A 12,449-nucleotide genomic window follows, 5' to 3' on the forward strand; every position below is an offset into this window, starting at 1 on the left:
TTTTAAATTCTGTGAATTTTTAGTATCTACATACATAAAAATACTTACATAGTATATCATTTTTAAGCTAGTATTTACAAGCGTAATTAATTTTTGAACGATGACCATATCACGTAAGAGTAATTTAAAATGAGTAAAATAAAGCGATCAGTAATAATTTTTGCACAGTAAAAAATTAAAAATGATCAGTATAATATAATATTTTGCACAGTAAAAATAATAAATGTCAAGTAAAGCACGCACAGAATTTTTATTGTACAGATTTGTCAACAAGAAATTACCACCTAGGATTTGAACTTTTAGGAAAATTACGTTTTTCATGTTGTTTGCAAGGGCTGAAAACTGTGCGCAAATGGTAATCAGGCTAATAAGCGTAGGTACGCCACTTTTTGCACTGCTCCTGATAGCACGATTTTGTTTTTGAACGCACTGCGACATTCCGTTTTTTTTTTTGAAAATTAAATGTGTGAATATTAAATTAATAATTAGTTTTACTGGACATTCATTCATTGATTGATCAAAAATACGTATAAATAATATACTGTACATTTCATTTATTCCCAACATAAATAACTATTAAGATTGTTACTAAAACCTGAAAACTAAAAAACGCATAACTAAAAAGCTTTATATTTAAATGCTTAATATCGTTGAGTAGAAAATAAATGACGACTTAAAAAATATTTAGTAATAGTGCTGCCTTTACTTGAACTAAAATACTATAAAAAATGCTTTATGTGTTTTATTATAGAACGACAAATCGTCGACTTCAACAATGATTATTTACAGGCTGTCCCACGAGTAATAATGAGCCTGAAAAAATTTTGGAAGCAACCAACATTACATTTCAAAGATAACGTGGATATTAAAATATTTAGTTTTAATAAATTCAACATAGTGACCAAACACAACACTTCAACTTTAATTTATAAAAACTCATACCTTGGAAAATTTGGTGAAAATTACAAAACTTTTGCCGAAAAAACCAACAAAATTCTCATTTAAAAAGAATGTTTGAAAAACGCTTCGCAGACTGCACGTTTCTATTCAGCGTGATATCCAAATAGACGGACTTTCTAAAACTGGTGTGTGTAGTCACTTTGACTGATAAAAATTTGTCAAAAATAAAAATACGATTACTATGTTTAACTCATTAAAACAAAATACGTTATCTATGAAATGTAATGTTGGTTGCTTCAAAAAAAAAACTCGCGGAACACTTTGTATATTTTTAATAACATAATAATTAATTAAAGACATCTTTAAACAAAATAAAATCCCAAACGCCATTAGCTTTAAAAAACGTTTTATTGTTACTAGCTTGTTACTTTTTAAATTAAATTAATGGTAATGTTTAATTTAAGCTTTAATTTTGTTTAAACAATTTGACTGCCTCGTGTACTTTTTTAATTAAAAAAAAGAGAAAACAGGTTTCATTGTGATCAATATTTCAATCAAATCTTGTCCTTTTTTCTTGTAATTGTCTTTCTCTGTCCAGCCTGGAGTCCCCAACCCGTTCGTTGGAAATCCACGGCCCTCAGGGTGTGCACATCGAGTCTCGTGGCGGCAAAATGAAAATCGTCTCTTTAAACGACATCTCGTTCAAATCGGAGGTGGGATCCATCCATTTGGACGCCAGTTCGATCCTTATGCCGATGTTGCCCACCGCCATCCCCACCTCCAAGTCTGCCTCCAACAAAAACCAAATTTTCCAAGTGTGTGTGTGCAACAACGGCCGCTTATTTCTAGTCCCATCTCATCTGCATTGTGCCGCAGAGGAAGACGACAGAATCTGTCGGTAATCGGACCGACACACCGTGTACATAGACTGTATAAAATGCGCCAAATTGTTTATATTGTACATATTTTGTATATGAATAAGATCTGGAACTGGATATAGGACGATTCGGTTAAGTTTTCTATTTATTTACAGCTAGATCGAGCCTAATGTGACATGTTTAGAAAATAATAAATTATTTCTGTTTGTAATGTGTGTTTTTAAACGAAATAGACGACATGCAACGCGCTCATTATTTCGAAACAAGAGGACGGCTTTTAATAAAAATGACAGGGCATCAACACTTTCATCATAAATTTATATTTAAAGGCTTTTTTTCTAAAAAATCGGATTAAAAATACACTCGCGACCAAGGTACAATAATAAATTAAGTCGAAGGCCACTAAATCCATATTTAATCAAATAAAGTGGAAATTTTTCAACTTACAATAAAACTGTAATTATCATGAAGTGACAGTCATGGTTTTATTTAGATAATACACAACATTATCTCAACATTAAAAGAAAAATAACAAAGATAAGAATTTTAGAGGATATTGTTAGACCAGTCACAATGATACTTTCACGATATTTACATCCACTAAAACAAACACTGAGACGCTTCACTTCAGACACTTCAATTAAATCAAAAGCAAAAGAAATTCAAATACCTAAAACCACTCTTCATGAATTTTTATGGCAAAACTTGGAAAAATGGCCCGATAAAACCGCAACAGTGAGTACCAAAAAACCGTTTATAAATCACAATCATCCCCTATTTCCCTTTAGGTCTGTTTTGAAACCCAACGTAGCTATACTTACCACCAAATCTACAAAAAGAGTCTCTCAATTACCAATTTTCTGAAAAATTCCCTAAAATTAAATAGACAAGACACCGTTGGGGTTGTTTTACCCAACACTCCCGAATACCCTATTGTTCTCTTGGGGGCAATTCAAGCTGGCTTGCGGGTAACAACATGTAACCCCAATTACACATCGGGTAAATCACCCAATCGTAGCTTTCCATTTGTCAAATTCTTATTGTAGAAGAACTTAGCAGACAGTTGAACAATTCCCAATCGCGGCTTGTTTTTACATCACGTGAGCTGCTCCCATTGGTTCGTCAAGCAACAAATTTCCCGGTGGTAGAAATCGCCAATGACGTAAGTAACCAAAAAGTGGTACCTATTTAAAAAAAAAATGTACGAAAAACATGCAGACTCAAATTTTAGAGAAGTGTCACTAGTGGCACCATCAGTTTTCACGAAATTTCATCAGGAGAGGGTTGCCAACCGGTCACTGATGCTAGCTGTGATGATATTATTTTTTTGCCATATTCGAGTGGTACTACTGGATTACCCAAAGGTGTACAGTTAAGTCACCACAACATTGTTGCCAACTTATGCCAAATTTGCTCACCTGAATTTGCCCTCATAAGAAGTTACGACGATGAACGTAATTGTAGTTTTTTTTCGTAACTAGAGACAAAAAAATTGTTTTTCAGGCCAGGATGTAATCCCCGCTTTTTTGCCCTTTTTCCATATTTACGGTCTTGTCGTAGTTTTACTCGAGAGTCTCCTTCAGGGAGCTAAGCTAGTGACAATCCCCAAATTCTCATCGGACAATTTTGTCAAACTTTTGAAAAACTACAAAAATGACGTTATTTTTGCAGTGCCTCTAGTCGGTAATTCCTCTGAGACAACTTTTAGAAATCATAATCTTAATTAGTAACCAAATAAAAATTTCAGTGATAATGGCTATAAATCATCCAAATATCACCAAACACGATTTGATGAACACTCGAACAATAATGTCGGGAGCAGGCCCCTTGGGAGGCTCTGATATTGAGCGTTTTCGGGCCAAAACCGACAATAAAGTATCTCTAATACAAGGATATGGTATGACTGAAACCGGTCCTGTCACTATAATCCAATCGGAGAATCTCCCCAATGGAGTCAAGATCGGAGGGAGTGGCTTCTTAGTCCCCAACACTCAAGCCCGAATAATCCCCATCGAGTCTTCTTTCGAAAATCTCCCCCCAAACAAATCTGGGGAACTTATTGTCAAAGGTCCCCAAGTCATGCCAGGCTATTACAATAATCCCCAAGCCAACCAAGACATTTTTCTGGAAGATGGCTGGCTCCGAACTGGTGACATCGGTCACTACGACGAAGATAACCATTTTTTCATCACTGATAGGTTGAAAGAACTGATCAAAGTCAAGGGATTTCAAGTAGCACCGGCAGAACTTGAAGCTGTTTTAAGGGAACATCCGAGTGTTGACGATGTAGGAGTTGTAGGAGTGGCTGATCCGGTCTTGGGGGAGGTGCCTAAAGCTTTTGTTGTTGTTAAATCAGCACAAGAAGTGAAAGCGAAACATCTGGAGGAGTTTGTAGCTAGTAAAGTAGCAAAGCATAAACATTTGAAAGGAGGAGTGGTTTTTGTGGAGGCGATACCTAAAAATCCCTCAGGGAAGATTTTGAGAAGAGAATTGAAAAAAATGTAGGCGGGGCGTTTTGAATAATGAGTTCTGGACTAGGGAGAAAACAGGAAACGAAAAAATCGTTGAAAATCCCAAAAAAAAAATGGGTATAGATATTCCAGGCCACGCCTCTCGTCTGTTCTATTTAATTTATTTTAATAAACTTCGGCTAAACATTTTATTGTTGTATTTATTAACATAAATAAAATATAATAGTGAACAGTGTGTTTATGTCATAATGACGATTTTAAAACATTTTTGTTTATTACTCAAACCACCACTCAGAAGATTTTGTGATAATATAATATTATTTTATAACGACAATGTGATCACTTCAAAAGCACAACCACTTCACATTCCCGAAATTAATCTTCCAGAATTTATTTGGCAAAATTTAGATAAATGGCCTGATCGAACAGCTATTGTGAGTAAAAAAGTTGTCAAAAAGTTATTTTTAACTCAATTTTAGACATGTTTAGAAACAGGCAAAAGCTACACTTATGCGCAACTCTACAAGAGTAGTTTATCAATAGCTCACTTTCTTCGAGATTCCTTAAAATTGGAAAGACAAGATACTGTAGGAGTAGTGTTACCCAACGTTCCTGAGTATCCTATAATTGTGTTAGGAGCGGTTCAGGCCGGTCTGAGGGTAACAACAATCAATGCTCAATATACGTCGGGTAAATTTCCTTAAAATATCAGCCCCCACAAAATCAGAAAAATGTTTTAGACGAGATTAGAAGACAGTTAGAAAATTGTAAATCAAAGCTTGTTTTTACTTTATCTGCGTTATTACCAGTGGTACGCGAAGCCACTACCAATCCAATTGTGGCCCTTGGAACCAATGTAGGTACCTTTGACAATGACTTTAAATCAAAAATAGCTTTTTCAGACTGATACGACTGGTACCATTAATTTTGATAAACTTTTATCAAAACAAGGTGATAATTATATTGAACATGCCGAAGGTAACGAAACTGTTTTCCTTCCATACTCTAGTGGCACTACTGGTCTCCCTAAAGGGGTAGAATTGACCCATTCTAGTATAATAACAAATCTGCTACAACTTACGTCACCAGAATTTTGCATAATCCCTCAAGGTGGAAGAAATTGAAAAATATATTTTTTATAAATTTGCTTACTTTTTTAGAATCCTGGAAAATTCCAGGTTATTTACCATTTTGCCACATTTATGGTCTTGTGGTAATTCTTTTGCAGTCATTTTTACAAGGTGCTACGGTTATAGCAATGCCAAAATTTTCGGCAAATCACTTGATTAATGTGTTGAAAGAACACAAACCCGATGCAATTTTTGGCGTACCCCCTATTGGTTGGTACCCCTTTAATACAATTTATCGATTGATTAACTTTCATAAATTTGTATTTTTAGTACAATTACTTGTCCAACACCCAAACATCACAAGCAAAGACTTGCTTCCACTCCGCTTGATCACCTCAGGAGCTGCCCCTCTAGCCCCCATAACTATCGAACAACTCCTTTCAAAAACCCACAATAAAGTCAAATTTTTAGAAGGCTACGGGATGACCGAAACTTCCGCCGCTGCCATAATCCAAACTACTTTTCTCGAAAATGGCTTTAAAGTTGGCGGCAGTGGTTTTGTTCTCCCCAACACTCAAGTCAAAATTATTCCAATGGACGGCTCAACCTTGCAAGGTCTTCCTCGAAACCAACCGGGCGAACTCGTAATCAAAGGCCCTCAAGTGACCAAAGGCTACCACAACAACCCCGATGCCACTAAAAGTATTTTCATCGATGGGTGGCTTCGCACTGGCGATTTAGGTTACTTTGATGAACACGAGCATTTTTTTATCACCGGTCGTTTGAAAGAAATGATTAAAGTAAAAGGGTTTCAAGTGGCACCGAGCGAGTTGGAGGAGGTTTTGAAGCAACATCCTCGAGTGAAGGATTGTGCCGTTGTGGGAATCCCCGATAGTGTTTCAGGGGAAGCACCCAAAGCTTTCGTTGTTGCCAATTCGCCGATTTCAGACAAAGAATTGCAAGATTTTGTAGCTAAAAGAGTTTCAAAGTATAAAAGATTGAAAAGTGTCAAGTTTGTTCAAGCTATTCCTAGAACCGCCACTGGGAAAATTTTGAGGCATGAGTTGCAATAGTCACAAATAAAATAATGCATGATTTATTTTTTTTCTTTTAAGTTCATAGCCTTTGAAAAATTCCGGGACGATTACAAAACAATTTTGCATATTAAATGTTGTGAATAAAAGAATTGCGCAGTGAGGTTTTTTGTTACGTGTGATGTAACCTTAATTTCGCAATAAACTATCTAAAGCCGCCTTTAGTAAACGTCATTTTCTGGAACGTAACCTCACTTTTTGTGTTTGTTGTGTGGCGCTTTTTTTTCACATTCTGAGTTAAAAACCGCTTTCTAGTGGCAAAAATGCCACCCATGAAGCTGCAGAATAACGGGGGCGGTGGCGACGTGAGTGACGGCAACGTTTCGGGGGCGGAATCCGACCATTCGAACACAAGCCGCGAAAATGACGCAGGGCACGATTCGAGTGAAGATGAGGTTGATTCGGATGACTCGTCCGAAATGGACGAAGGAGAATGCGAAAACCGACGCAACGAACTGCTTCAACATGTCCAAGACCTTGAAAATCAATTCGGGCACTTGCGGGAGCAGCTGTTCAAAGAACGAATGGCTCAGGTGAGCCCCACGTTTCTGTGGACCGGAGGGTGACGTATGTGTTGTAGGTTGAGCACCAGTTGGCTGAAGTAAAGGCCGGCCGATCGCCGGATTATTTGGGGCCCCTGCAAGAGCTCCAAGAGAATATGAGGATCCGGACGGAAGTCGCGGGGATTTTGAGACAGTTGAGACTCAATAATATTAATAATCATTTTGAGGCTGAGGAACAAGCCGCGTTACAGAACCTCGAAAGTGAGAAAAAACTCGCTTGGGACTATTATTATAGTGAGTTGATGGACACTATTCGGAAATTGGAGGAAGACAGACACAATAGTGAGATCACGTGGGGTGAAGGGGGCGAGTGGGGGTCGCGGTCTCGGTCCCGATCGCGGCGTAAGGCCGTCACTGTTTCAGGCCCATACATAGTCTACATGCTTAAACCTCAGGATATCATGGAAGACTGGACGACAATAAGAAAAGCGCTCAAAAGGAGTCAATAGTTGAGTAGTTTTTCCTCTTGTACATAAAAAGTAATTCAACAGACAAAAATTTATTCACTTTTCACCTTAGAATTACAAAATCTGTTAAACCTCCATTATTAAATAAATATACAGTTTCAGGTAAATTATTTACAATTGCGTTTTGCGGAAGAGGCTTATTTCATAAGAGAATGTACGACGGCCTTTGCGTTCAATGCTTTAAGATCAGTGTATGTCTGGCCGGTGCCCACGAACACGATCGGCTGGCCCGTTATGTAAGTCATGGAAATGGCAGCCCCAACCTGAAATAAATGCAATTTTTACGTTTCGCTGAAATTTTTTTCAACCCCGCAAACCGATTCAACAATATTATCCACGTATTAAACCAATTAACGATTGTCAAAAACTCACCTTATCGTCGATGGTATCGAATTTTGTCAAGACAATTCCGTCGATTATATGCGGATTGCTACTCGATGAGTAATCCGCTAAAGCTTGGTTGAATTTAACAAGTTGATCCACTGCTTCATTCCCTACAAGTGCTTCACCAACGAAGAGAACAAGATCGGGTTCATTAACCTTAATCAACTTAGTTAATGCTCTCATCAGGGGCTCATTATCCTGCATGCGTCCCGCCGTGTCAATCAAAACAACATCGAATTTCGAATCCGTGGCATACTTAATGGCCTCCATGGCAATCCCTGCTGCATCCTTCCCATATCCTTTTTCATACAACTGGACCATCTGACGCCCTCCATGTCTTTCTGGTGGATGCAAAGCGTTCAGGTGTCGCATATGCGTGCGCAATTGTTCAACTGCTCCAGCACGGAACGTATCGCAAGCGGCGATCAACACTCTCATATTATTTTCAATAAGCCAAAAACATATTTTTGCCAAGTTTGTGGACTTCCCGACGCCATTCACGCCGCAGAAAGTCATGACGTAGGGACGGCCCGAACGTTGGGCCTCCATACAATCTCGGAGGATGTCGACACGACGTTTCGGACTTAAAATCTGGACCAATGACTCTGTTAGGGTTGATTTCACCGTGGAGGCGATACTTTCAAAAGTACCCAACACTTTGCCTTCGAGTTTTAAAGCCACAGATTCGCAGAGTTTGATGGCAATGTCGGCGGCGACGTTCTTCGCAATTAGGTGGTCTTTCATCTTGTCCAGAGCCGGCTGCATGTCGGCAGCGGTGAGGTTTTTAGAGCCGACGAGGCCTTTGAAAATTGAAAACATGCCGCCTCGGGATGAGGGCTTTTGATTTGTTTGTTGATTTGGAGTCTCCTCTTCGTCATATTCCTCATCTGAGGAGGACTCCACTTCTAGATCCTTTATTACGCCCTTCATTAGACCTACAATCTATACAAAAATAAAATTAACTGGAATTAAAAATTCAGTTCAAAATTTTACTTCCGTATCTGGTGTGAAATGACTTTTAATGTCTTCTGGCTTGTCTGTTGTCCTTTCCAGAGTTTCCAGATCTTTATTAGTGCCGCCCAAATCCCAAATTCGAGGTTTTTTACCGGCCTTTTCAGACGGTTTCGGACTCTTCCTGTAAACATCAATAAGAAAAAATTTAGCTTTGATATTTCATTTATTACTTGGTTTCAGTTTTCTTCTTGTTCATCTTTTGTGCAAATTTTGCCCTATTAGCCGCAATCACATCCTCGTCAATTACGTGGTTATTTTCTTTAGGTGAGGGCGGCGTTTTCGGGGGCTCCTCACTGAAATTTACTTCTTTTTTCTTCTGTTTTTTCTCTTCTCCCTTCCGCTCAATCATTGAAGCTACCGTTTTTTTCGACTTATTTGACTGCTCAAAAGTACGCATTGCTTTAGGGGCCTTGGCTTGGTTTTTGCCCCATTGCTCGGCCGCCTGCAAAGTGGCATTAAACCTATCCACGAAGTCGAATTCTTGAAAATATCTTCCATCCGCGAGGTCATTTTTGTACTTATCCCTAAATTCCAGATGAACGTCGTTTAAAAACTTGTCCACATACGACAGCTGCAGAATTTTTTGATACGCAACAACGAAAACTAAATCGAATTCGTTATCTAATTTGTATTGAAGAGTGAGACCGTCGTGATCGAAATTGTGGACTCCTGTACGTTCCTACAAGGAGTACACTTAGCATATGTCGAGGAGGAAGCTTTTGGTTACCTGGAGGATCACATTGCGGATCAATGCGTTCACTGAGGATGTAAACACTTGATTCGTGCTTTGGAAGCACCACAAAACGATGCCTCCTTTACTAAAAATAGTAAATAAGTCCAACATGATTCAAAATTTTCACGACCAGGATACACGTCAGTTGGGAACTGTCACTGTCAAACTTACAGAATTCTAATTTACCGTCATTCGTTTAATTACGCTTTTTTTGTTGTTTTCTAGGGAAAAACGACACAAAAGTAACTTATTAGAAGAAATAAGATTTAAACTTTGGTTTATAGTATTAATTTTAATAATTATTTCTCAATAATTTCAATTTTTTTTGTGAGGAAGTGTCAAACGTGCCAAATGTCGATGTCAATACAAATTTAAATACAATCAAACAACTGGACCCCAAATTTCTGGAATTATGATAATGAAGTGACTGACATTTGAAAAACCCAATTATCATGCATTCAAAGCAGTTCGCATTGACTCCAAGGCCGCTTGAAATGGTAACGCGCCCTAACCTCACTTCCCTGTTTACCTCTTGTCATTTTAGCCTTTTCTAATTATATTACTACTAATCGCCCCAACTTCATCTGCAAAAGAGTCCAAATTCCAAAATCTAAACATTTCATTAACTCAAAAAGTTGATAATGAGGGATTCCACCGCGAACTCAAGTGGCTTCTCGAACGGGGCCCCACCACCTTTGATTGTAAACTAGCAATTCAACTCAATGTGGGCCCCGAAATGTACTTGAACCCTGATCAAATCGCCGATTTAAATCGTTTGAGGCATCTATCAGTTCTCATAGATGGCGAGGTGGATATTGAGACGCCTGCACATTTATCCACGAGGCACATCGCTTACATTTACGTGCCCCCTTTTGAGGAAAGAGTGTCTTTAAACATCCCGTTCCATTTGCGATACCAGCGAGCGCAAATTTCGGGGGGGTATGGCAAAGTCATTGTGAATAAACCCAGCGTGTTGGCACTGTGCCCCCAGAGTTGCGCTCGGAGCGAAGTTAAAGCCCCTTGTGACATAAGCAACCGTATTTTATGCAAGTGGAATAATGTCAGTTATCAGGCTTTGTTTGATGAGGTTGAGTTGCTTGTCCCTGTGGGGGACCTGGACGACTACCCTTTGGTGTCAATTGTGACGCTACTTTTAGGGTGCGCTGGATGCATTTACACCTTATCAGTATTATCAACGACTCCGCTTTAAAGCCAAAGAACCCAAATTTTGTTTGTGATATTATTTTGTATTTAAATAAAGGGATTAAACAGTTACTGATTATTTATTGGTCATTTGTCACATTACATGTGTAGCAAAAGCACAGTAAAAATAGCTTAGCAAATCACCCGACAAACCTACAACTAGTGATAATGAACGGAAAGTCTTAATTTGATTATGGAATGTTTCGGTTATTGCACATGCACAGAAAGTGGTTTTATTAACACTTCATGCGAGCCTAATATTCTGAAGCAAAAGTGTTAATAATGATGTTACATGTTGAAAAGCGTCCTTCATAGCGGTTTACTTCGTTTCGAGTCGCTCTGCAAAAAAATAGTTATATGTAGAAGTTATTTCCTGTTAACTGCGAAACGATTAGACTCAAACAGGGCTATACTTACATCCGAAGTTAGTATTTTTGTCAACGAAGTGATGGATCTGCTCAAGGATTTGACCAATCCCAACGATTCGGACCGTTGATGTCGCCACTAGACTCACATTTATAGTGCAAAAGAATTAACACAATGAAAAGTGAAGGAAAAACAAGGAACTAAGGGTAAAAAGCGACAACAAAAGCACCAGCGAAACCTAAATTAGTGCCAAGCTTTATCAACTCCATCAAATAAGAAAATAATTGGAAAAACATGCGTTAGTGGTGGGGTAAATAAATACTATTCCGGTCGATAAACATATGAATTTATTTTTATAAACAATGTTAACAAAACTACTATAAGGGCCCCTTCAGCACACAGCACTTTTTAAGGTAAAACACCCCAATTTTCAAGGGTAAATAAAAAGCAGTGGGCCCCTTCAGCACACAGCACTTTTTAAGGTAAAACACCCGGATTTTCCAGGTAGTTTAAAAACACATCAAATAATCATAAAAATACCCCCGATTTCCAGGTAGTTTAAAAAAAACATCAAAAATTCAAACAAAACCCCTGATTTTCCAGGTAGACATCCACTCCGTGGACTAGTGCTTCGCCTGATAAAAAAATAACCCAATTTTTTCAAGGGTAAACTGAAAAGCAGTGGGCTCCTTCAGCACAAAATTGAATACAGCTTCATTCAAACAAATTCAGGTAAAGTCCTCATTGTGGTTTCTCTATAAATAATGAAATTCCAACAAACTTTATTTAATCGTTTATTTCAAATTATTATTTATAATTTTTCTGACATCAATGATGATGAAGATGATTTCGGTGGCGACGGTGTTGTTGAGGGAGGTGACGGTGACGGCGACGGGGAAGATGGCGAAGGGCATGGTGCCCTAACTCCTTCTTTGCACCTACAAAAAAAAGTTACAGTTTGTATTAGATATATATAATGGATGATAACAAACACAAGATGTTGTTTTTAATACTGTAATAAAATAATATACTTTAAATTCACATCTGTTTTATTTAATAAATTATTTTTTCTTGTGTTTTGTTAAACACCTTAAGCTGTTATAAATTATATAATAGAGAAAATTTACTTACACAGCATTATTGCAAAATTCTTGTTTCATTTGTTGCGACGGAAATCTTAACATTCGGTCTAAAAGAACTTAAAAAAGGATATTTTCCACATTTCTTCAATACTACAGAAAATCAGAACTATATTGGAAAAATACCTGATACAAAATACTATGGTGTTAATTCTATGAAACCAAAA

At 37.9% G+C, this 12,449-nt stretch overlaps 7 protein-coding genes and 1 long non-coding RNA gene across 19 annotated transcripts in view; 6 read left to right on the plus strand and 2 right to left on the minus strand.

Annotated features, from left to right (window-relative positions):
- The window catches only part of LOC123005570 (gamma-sarcoglycan), a 69,010-nt gene extending 67,021 nt beyond the window's left edge, over nt 1-1,989 (plus strand). For all 3 annotated transcript variants that reach the window (XM_044399368.1, XM_044399369.1, XM_044399370.1), the window contains exon 6: nt 1,499-1,989. In XM_044399368.1, coding sequence (XP_044255303.1) covers nt 1,499-1,802 — 304 coding nt within the window. In that variant the 3' untranslated portion in view covers nt 1,803-1,989. The remainder of the gene's footprint in view (nt 1-1,498) is intronic.
- Nucleotides 1,990-2,268: 279 nt separating this feature from the next.
- On the plus strand, nt 2,269-4,438 carry LOC123005130 (4-coumarate--CoA ligase 1-like). The gene is made up of 6 exons (XM_044398755.1): nt 2,269-2,513; nt 2,567-2,777; nt 2,825-2,940; nt 3,010-3,232; nt 3,282-3,461; nt 3,526-4,438. The coding sequence occupies exons 1-6, from the start codon at nt 2,352-2,354 to the stop codon at nt 4,281-4,283; spliced, it is 1,650 nt and encodes a 549-aa protein (XP_044254690.1). The 5' UTR covers nt 2,269-2,351; the 3' UTR covers nt 4,284-4,438.
- A 40-nt stretch (nt 4,439-4,478) lies between these two features.
- Nucleotides 4,479-6,538, plus strand: LOC123005131 (4-coumarate--CoA ligase 1-like). The gene is made up of 6 exons (XM_044398756.1): nt 4,479-4,683; nt 4,729-4,939; nt 4,990-5,105; nt 5,152-5,359; nt 5,410-5,589; nt 5,650-6,538. Exons 1-6 carry the CDS (start codon nt 4,498-4,500, stop codon nt 6,390-6,392), a joined length of 1,644 nt encoding a protein of 547 aa, XP_044254691.1. The 5' UTR covers nt 4,479-4,497; the 3' UTR covers nt 6,393-6,538.
- A 13-nt stretch (nt 6,539-6,551) lies between these two features.
- LOC123005139 (breast cancer metastasis-suppressor 1-like protein) lies at nt 6,552-7,732 on the plus strand. Of its 3 annotated transcripts, none has more exons than XM_044398774.1 (3): nt 6,552-6,946; nt 6,994-7,455; nt 7,540-7,732. In XM_044398774.1, the coding sequence occupies exons 1-2, from the start codon at nt 6,677-6,679 to the stop codon at nt 7,423-7,425; spliced, it is 702 nt and encodes a 233-aa protein (XP_044254709.1). In that variant the 5' UTR covers nt 6,552-6,676; the 3' UTR covers nt 7,426-7,455; nt 7,540-7,732. The 3 variants fall into 3 exon arrangements, with proteins under 3 accessions (XP_044254709.1, XP_044254707.1, XP_044254708.1); XM_044398772.1 differs by having other exon boundaries at nt 6,994-7,424; XM_044398773.1 differs by having other exon boundaries at nt 6,994-7,732.
- On the minus strand, nt 7,460-10,305 carry LOC123005127 (signal recognition particle receptor subunit alpha homolog). The gene is made up of 5 exons (XM_044398746.1): nt 9,569-10,305; nt 9,012-9,520; nt 8,821-8,962; nt 7,816-8,769; nt 7,460-7,706 (listed from the first exon to the last, which is right to left on the minus strand). Exons 1-5 carry the CDS (start codon nt 9,683-9,685, stop codon nt 7,581-7,583), a joined length of 1,848 nt encoding a protein of 615 aa, XP_044254681.1. The 5' UTR covers nt 9,686-10,305; the 3' UTR covers nt 7,460-7,580.
- Nucleotides 9,736-10,849, plus strand: LOC123005138 (phosphatidylinositol-glycan biosynthesis class X protein-like). Of its 3 annotated transcripts, none has more exons than XM_044398771.1 (3): nt 9,758-9,850; nt 9,907-10,071; nt 10,119-10,849. In XM_044398771.1, exons 2-3 carry the CDS (start codon nt 10,027-10,029, stop codon nt 10,782-10,784), a joined length of 711 nt encoding a protein of 236 aa, XP_044254706.1. In that variant the 5' UTR covers nt 9,758-9,850; nt 9,907-10,026; the 3' UTR covers nt 10,785-10,849. The 3 variants fall into 3 exon arrangements, with proteins under 3 accessions (XP_044254704.1, XP_044254706.1, XP_044254705.1); XM_044398770.1 differs by having other exon boundaries at nt 9,768-9,857; XM_044398769.1 differs by having other exon boundaries at nt 9,736-10,071.
- The window catches only part of LOC123005128 (kinesin light chain), an 11,176-nt gene continuing 9,565 nt past the window's right edge, over nt 10,839-12,449 (minus strand). For 5 of the 6 annotated variants that reach the window (XM_044398750.1, XM_044398749.1, XM_044398748.1 and 2 more), the window contains 2 exons: nt 11,195-11,281; nt 10,839-11,116 (listed from right to left, as the gene is read on the minus strand). In XM_044398750.1, coding sequence (XP_044254685.1) covers nt 11,087-11,116; nt 11,195-11,281 — 117 coding nt within the window. In that variant the 3' untranslated portion in view covers nt 10,839-11,086. The remainder of the gene's footprint in view (nt 11,117-11,194; nt 11,282-12,449) is intronic. The other variant, XM_044398754.1, reaches the window with a different exon arrangement.
- LOC123005142 lies at nt 11,075-12,180 on the plus strand. The gene is made up of 2 exons (XR_006412731.1): nt 11,075-11,696; nt 11,747-12,180. It is a non-coding gene; the product is annotated as an uncharacterized LOC123005142 (long non-coding RNA).

The sequence above is a fragment of the Tribolium madens genome, unplaced genomic scaffold (genome assembly GCF_015345945.1).
Source record: "Tribolium madens isolate multiple individuals breed KSU strain unplaced genomic scaffold, Tmad_KSU_1.1 Scaffold_20;HRSCAF=117;Tcas5.2_LG4, whole genome shotgun sequence".
Lineage (NCBI taxonomy): Eukaryota > Metazoa > Arthropoda > Insecta > Coleoptera > Tenebrionidae > Tribolium > Tribolium madens.

What these genes read in the sequence shown, in the direction of transcription:
- LOC123005130 (XM_044398755.1), top strand. Translation starts at nt 2,352, where the DNA reads ATGATACTTTCACGATATTTACATCCACTAAAACAAACACTGAGACGC. An exon ending in TAACCCCAATTACACATCGG is followed by an intron (nt 2,778 to 2,824) that starts GTAAATCACCCA and finishes TTCTTATTGTAG; the next exon opens with AAGAACTTAGCAGACAGTTG. An exon ending in TGGTAGAAATCGCCAATGAC is followed by an intron (nt 2,941 to 3,009) that starts GTAAGTAACCAA and finishes CTCAAATTTTAG; the next exon opens with AGAAGTGTCACTAGTGGCAC.
- LOC123005131 (XM_044398756.1), top strand. Translation starts at nt 4,498, where the DNA reads ATGACGATTTTAAAACATTTTTGTTTATTACTCAAACCACCACTCAGA. An exon ending in TTGTGGCCCTTGGAACCAAT is followed by an intron (nt 5,106 to 5,151) that starts GTAGGTACCTTT and finishes TAGCTTTTTCAG; the next exon opens with ACTGATACGACTGGTACCAT. An exon ending in TTTTGGCGTACCCCCTATTG is followed by an intron (nt 5,590 to 5,649) that starts GTTGGTACCCCT and finishes TTGTATTTTTAG; the next exon opens with TACAATTACTTGTCCAACAC.
- LOC123005139 (XM_044398772.1), top strand. Translation starts at nt 6,677, where the DNA reads ATGCCACCCATGAAGCTGCAGAATAACGGGGGCGGTGGCGACGTGAGT. An exon ending in TCAAAGAACGAATGGCTCAG is followed by an intron (nt 6,947 to 6,993) that starts GTGAGCCCCACG and finishes TATGTGTTGTAG; the next exon opens with GTTGAGCACCAGTTGGCTGA.
- LOC123005127 (XM_044398746.1), bottom strand. Translation starts at nt 9,685, where the DNA reads ATGTTGGACTTATTTACTATTTTTAGTAAAGGAGGCATCGTTTTGTGG. An exon ending in ATTTCACACCAGATACGGAA is followed by an intron (nt 8,770 to 8,820) that starts GTAAAATTTTGA and finishes ATTTTTGTATAG; the next exon opens with ATTGTAGGTCTAATGAAGGG. An exon ending in TCGATACCATCGACGATAAG is followed by an intron (nt 7,707 to 7,815) that starts GTGAGTTTTTGA and finishes CATTTATTTCAG; the next exon opens with GTTGGGGCTGCCATTTCCAT.
- LOC123005138 (XM_044398769.1), top strand. Translation starts at nt 10,027, where the DNA reads ATGCATTCAAAGCAGTTCGCATTGACTCCAAGGCCGCTTGAAATG. An exon ending in CTCCAAGGCCGCTTGAAATG is followed by an intron (nt 10,072 to 10,118) that starts GTAACGCGCCCT and finishes TTGTCATTTTAG; the next exon opens with CCTTTTCTAATTATATTACT.